General features: G+C 42.4%; 1 protein-coding gene across 1 annotated transcript; it reads right to left on the reverse strand.

Annotated features, from left to right (window-relative positions):
• Positions 1 to 685: 685 nt before the first annotated feature.
• Positions 686 to 4,903, reverse strand: C1GALT1C1 (C1GALT1 specific chaperone 1). The gene is made up of 2 exons (XM_032757554.2): positions 4,766 to 4,903; positions 686 to 2,055 (listed from the first exon to the last, which is right to left on the reverse strand). The coding sequence occupies exon 2, from the start codon at positions 2,048 to 2,050 to the stop codon at positions 1,094 to 1,096; it is 957 nt and encodes a 318-aa protein (XP_032613445.1). The 5' UTR covers positions 2,051 to 2,055; positions 4,766 to 4,903; the 3' UTR covers positions 686 to 1,093.
• Positions 4,904 to 6,000: the final 1,097 nt, after the last annotated feature.

Raw genomic sequence — 6,000 nt, forward strand, 5'->3', positions numbered from 1 at the left:
CGAGGCGGGTGGATCACCTGAGGTCAGGAGTTCGAGACCAGCCTGGCCAACCCCATCTCTACTAAAAATATAAAAAATTAGCTAGGTGTGGTGGTGGGCACCTGTAATCCCAGCTACTTGGAAGGCTGAGGCAGGAGAATTGCTTGAAACCAGGAGGCAGAGGTTGCAGTGAGCCGAGATTGTGCCATTGCACTCCAGTCTGGGCGACAGAGCAAAACTCTGTGTCAAAAAAACAAAACAAAACAAAATACAGAACAGATTCAACTCAGGTAAGTGAAACTGCCAGATGGCCAAAACAAGTTCTTCAAATTTCCACAGAACTCACTGACCCAGCAGGAGTACGTTTTTATCCAAATTGCAGCTGGGAGCTTGATTAACTGAGAAACAACACAATTAAATGACATGACATTCTTCATAGGCACCAATCCAATGTCAGTATCTGCAGGCTGAAGTACAGACAGTTACACTGAAATTGCGTATGCTCTGAGGAATGACATTAAATTAGCTTCCAGGAAAATTACTCAATTTTGTAAGTAATTGTCAGTTTTTTTTCTCAAGGATATTTTTCAACTTTCACTTTAATTTTCTTTAGTTGCTTAGCTGTACATTTTGAGAAGGCAAATCCATTGGAACTTGGGGAGGCTTAGAACATAAATCAGTATTAGAAGTAAAGGGAACACACAGCTAAAAGTTTTACTTTAATCACAAATTCACAACTAGAGATATCATTTGCATATCTTAGAACGCTAAAGACCTGTTAACATTTTTTAACCAATCAGCAAAAATATGTGCCCCACAGATTTCTAATGTTCATAATTTAGAATTTATCACATATATTTATTAATACTTTATTTGCAAAATTATTATTCTTAAAACACTTCTTTCCAACACATTTACAATGTTCGTGTGTTTTAAAGAAAAAAACCACCCTCATTTAAAAATGTACTACTAACTTTAATGTGTGGTTATACCAGTGCCACCAAATTAGAAAAGAAAAAGAAACATACAGCTGTATTGGATATGTAGTTACTACTACAAATAATGACGACACATGTCCTATACAATGATCATATTCATGCTTTTCTACCACTTCTCAGTCATTGTCAGAACCATTTGGAGGTAAGAAAACCAATGCATCATTGAAAATATGCCCAAATGCCCTAAGACGGTATACCCCATACATCATCACATGCATCTGATTTGGAGTCAGTCCATTAAAAGTAACAGCCATATCTGAACAACAGCCTTCTACTACCTGGTTGGGGTGATAAGTCATTGCCTCTTTAATAGAAAGCCCAACAGATTTGGTATTAAATACATCTTTTCCATCAGCATCTTCTGCATTTTCTGCAAACACTCCAGCATATTTCAGGCAAACTGCTAGCTGTTTATCTTCAGATATCTTCCAAATCATCCCTCCCTGTTCAGGACACTTTTCAGGGATATTGAGAAGGCTGTTAAATCTTTTCATTGATTCTATACTTAAGACAATTCCTCCTTCCATACCCACATATTCAAGGTCTCCAGATTTTATAGTGTGGCCTAGATAGAAAGGCTGTGATGGATCCTTTTTTAACAAAAAATACTTTAGGTTTTCAATGATAGCAAACGTAGTGGGGCGTGCAAGGAAGAACCAGTTGTATTGGTCTCTATACTTATCAAAGGCATATTTGTAAGCTTTTCTCATCATTAACCACATGTCATTTGTGTCCATATTAATTGACTCAAACACTTTAACATTTTCAGAACTGAAGAACTCTGCTTTGTCACAGTGTTTGGTCCAAGTCTCCTTTACTGCAGCCCAAAGACTCACATCTTTGGGTTTTACAAGGATAATACAGTATACTCGAAAGCTCTTACTGAGCTCCATGCGCTCATCCTCTGAAATTTTCAAGATATCTTCTTTGTTAGGAGCTTGTAGGTGATGATGCTCATGGTGGTGCATTCTATTTCCATGACCAATCCTAATGTGTCCTAGCATAGTGATCAAAGCACAGAAAATGCTTCCAAGCATCACACCCTTCAAAAAGGAGCTGCTTTCAGAAAGCATTTTTCCTATAAAGAAGAAAAAGACTCTTAAAATACTTAATAGAAAAAGATTAGTCTATAAATTTGATTTGGTATTCCTTATATACTTACATTTTGCTCTTAATGTTTTTTTTTAAAGGTTCCCAAGCTTGAAATCAAGTTAGTTGCATATAGTACAAAAGACTCTCAAAATCTTTAGCTTCCAATTGAATCTGATTACTGTTTGGTATAAACTGGAACTTTGCAACAACTCCTCTATGGAGAATTTGTTTTGCACTTCATCTATGGGGATTTAATTAACCCTTGAAACCAGTGTTAAAGAGATTATCCATCCACCATTCTCTTTAAAGAATTTCACATCACAAGCTTGCGTTATTTAAATACCTCTAAAAATATAGTGGACTTCTACACCAAAACCTTGAACAGATAAAACCACCTATAAATGGCAAATCACCAATGGTATTGTGCTGACATTTCTGTTCTCAACATAGTGCTTTCTTTAACTGATGGCTGCTGTCCTTAAGTGTTTTGAGTAAATCTAAACCAAGTTTCTTGAGAATAATACCATATATGTTAATATTCACTCTTTTGTTCCTAAAACTAAATGGTTTACAATACAGTATCCCAACTATTGATGTAATAGAAGCCCATAATAAAAAGTTACATTTTTTGGATCAAAAAGGAATATTGATAGACATATCTGGGGCCCATTAATAAACATTTTTATTTCCTCAAAAGGAATTTTCTTCTTTGGGGAAGTAAAAATGGAAAAATTTACACTTTTATTTCAATTAGAAATTAAGAGCCGGGTGCAGTGGCTCATGGCTGTTATCTCAGCACTTTGGGAGGCTGAGGCGGGTGGATCCCTTGAGCTCAGGAGTTCGAGACCAGCCTGGGCAACATGGTGAAACCTTGTCTCTACCCAAAATCCAAAAAATTAGCCAGACGTGGTGGTGGATGCCTGTAATCCCAGCTACTTGGGAGGCTGAGGCACAAGAATCTCTTGAACTCGGGAGGCGGAGGCTACAGTGAGCTGTGATCTCACCACGGCACTCCAGCCAGGGCATCAGAGTGAGACTCTGTCTCAGAAAAAATAAATAAATAAAAGAAATTAAAAGCTGACATTAAATACACTTGTTGAAAAAAAATTGTATGTTAACCATTTATTCTAGTAAAGGCTGAATTTTCCAATCTTCCCTCCATCTTCAGAAAAAAGCGATCTATTGAGCTACTTAGACTTCCCCGTTTTCTCTGTGGTTGAAAGGAGCCTTAGAAAGCTACCCAATGTCAGTCACTTCTCTCATTTTACAGAGAGGAAATGGAAGTCCACAGAGGTTAAATAACTGACTCAGTCACACAGTTAGACAGTGGTATAAGTGGACTAGAAACCACATTTCTCAGTATCAGTTTAATGGTTTTTTTCCATTACAGAAGAATAATTGCCATAGTGCTTCTACCACATTAGAGTTTAATAAATGGGTTACTGAATATCCTTGTTTTCATACAAATGGAAAAAAATTGGGATCGGTTGACCATAACTGATGTTTTGCACCCAACAGCACCATATTGCTAGAAGGAAACCACTCCTATGGTTTTCTGCTAGAGGAAATGGAATTTTGACTTCTACCAGAAAGACAAGGTGTGGAATAGCTTGGCAGATGTAATTTCTGAGCGGTGGGTGGGGCAAGAGGCAGGAAGGCTTTCCTGTGTCACTCACAGAACTTGGTCAATAAACACAGTTCCAAGAAGAGAAGTGACAGAAAACAAGCTCTGCATAATATTAGAATTGTCGGCTGTGCGCGGTGGCTCACGCCTGTAATCCCAGCACTTTGGGAGGCCGAGGTGGGCAGATCACCTGAGGTAAGGAGTTCAAGACCAGCCTAGCCAACATGGTGAGACCCTGTTTCGACTAAAAATACAAAACTTAGCAGGGCGTGGTGGCATATGACTGTAATCCCAGCTACTCAGGAGGCTGAGGCAGGAGAATCGCTTGAACCCGGGAGGCGGAGGTTGCAGTGAGCCAAGATCGCACCACAGCACTCCGGCCTGGGCGACAAGAGCGAGACTCTGTCTCAAAAAAAAAAAAAAAAAAAGAATTGTCAGGTGCACTCTAAAATTAATTTATATAGGATTTTTGTATTTCATGTCACGCAGTTTTCATTATTTCTGGCTAATACATAATTCACACGTTTCTTTGCTCAATTATGGCATATGTGTCAGAATTCTTCCTGATGGTGATCCTACTCCTGGCTGCAAAAACAGTCATCAAAACTCACTAAGTCTACACATTTTAAATAATTTGCAAAAATTATTCTAAGGAGATTTTTTTCCCCATCAGAGAGGCAAAAAATATAACACTAGGGATGCATATGATAGGATACTTTGTGCAGAAGGAAACAAAACTGCACACGAGCACAAATGAAACAGAAACTACCCCAATGGTTTTTAGATGAACCTTTTTGGGTGAAGGTAGTTGGGGTGAAGTACGGAAAAAGGAGACGAAATAGGGAAGAGAAGTGAGAGGGAGGACATGGTAACCTCGAGATCCCTCTGAGGGACCAAGAGAGCGCCCCCAGGAAGAAGACTCTCGGTCTCCTGTGCTGACAATCCTCCCGCTGCACCTGCCCAAGCATCCCGCGTGGAGCATGCTGGGAGAGGGCTGGGGCCCAGGCCTCCCCCAAGAGAGGGAGGGGAGTCAGGGTGCGCTTGGGGTGGGGGTCGAGGCCCCGCCACTCACCCGCGTCTAGAACGGCCTTGGGGCAGGAAAGCGCAGCCGCGCACGGGTTTCCTCTCACGTTGGCGCACCACTCGGTTACGCTCCTGGCCGGGCTGTTCTAGCTGCAGGCGGTGTCCTCTCGTTGGTCTCGTTAAAGGTGGGGAGGGCCAGGAAACGAGCGCCGCGAGGGCGTGGGTAGTGGGGCGGGGCAAAGGAGCAGGCGGCTGGGCGGAGCCGTCCGTTTGCCCGCCCGCGCAGGCGTCGGAAGGGCCGGCGCGCCCGCTGCGCGCACACTGCGTGCCCTTTCTCCCCGCCCCCTGCCGAGTTCAGAGACTTGCTATAGGCCTGCGTGACCCGCACGGCTCTCCTTTACCCAACGGGAAGCTCAGAGAGGAGGCCGCGGTTACGACTCGCTGACACCTCCCAGTTCACCTTCCTGGCATGGAAATTGGGAGAGCGAGAGATTCTTGCTCCCGGTGTCGCTTTTTATCAGACCTCTTGATGGTTTCTCTGATGTACCCCTGCGTCCTTGAACCCTCATATTGCCCACCCCCCCAGTACTCCTGGGCTGAGACCAAAACGCAAGCCACTGAAATAGTCATGTAATTATGACACCAACGGTTTCCTATTATTATTGGAATGAGATCTGAAGCCCCACTGCCTGGAATCCAATCCTGTCTTCACCACACCTTTTGATATCCCAGGAAAGTTACTTCACCTCGCTGTGCCTCAGTTCTCTCATTTGTAAGGTACGGAGAATCTCACAGTAGTGCCTATTTCATAGAAAATTAGATGAGATAGTGCATATGACTCCCTTAGCAAAATTTCAAGCCTAGAGTAAGCATTTATTAAAAAGTACTGGCTGTTACTATTCACCCCAGTATTTCTAGTACTTAACCACAGTGCCAGCACGCAGTGGACAGTAAATATTAGTGGAATTAATGAATATTAGAACTACAGCTGAGGAACCAGGCCTAAAAAGGATAAGGAAATTTCAAAAGTCCACACAGCAAGTTAATGGCAGAGGTGGGACTGGAATCCAGGTCTTTTTTTTTTTTTTGAGACAGAGTTTCGCTCTTGTTGCCCAGGCTGGAGTGCAATGGCACGATCTCGGCTCACTGCAACCTCTGCCTCCCGGGTTCAAGCGATTCTTCTACCTCAGCCTCCCTAGTAGCTGGGATTACAGGCGCCCGCCACCACCCCTGGCTAATTTTTGTATTATTAGTAGAGACGGGGTTGGCCAGGCTGGTCTTGAA

The sequence above is a fragment of the Hylobates moloch genome, unplaced genomic scaffold (genome assembly GCF_009828535.3).
Source record: "Hylobates moloch isolate HMO894 unplaced genomic scaffold, HMol_V3 SCAFFOLD_7, whole genome shotgun sequence".
In the NCBI taxonomy this organism is placed as follows: domain Eukaryota; kingdom Metazoa; phylum Chordata; class Mammalia; order Primates; family Hylobatidae; genus Hylobates; species Hylobates moloch.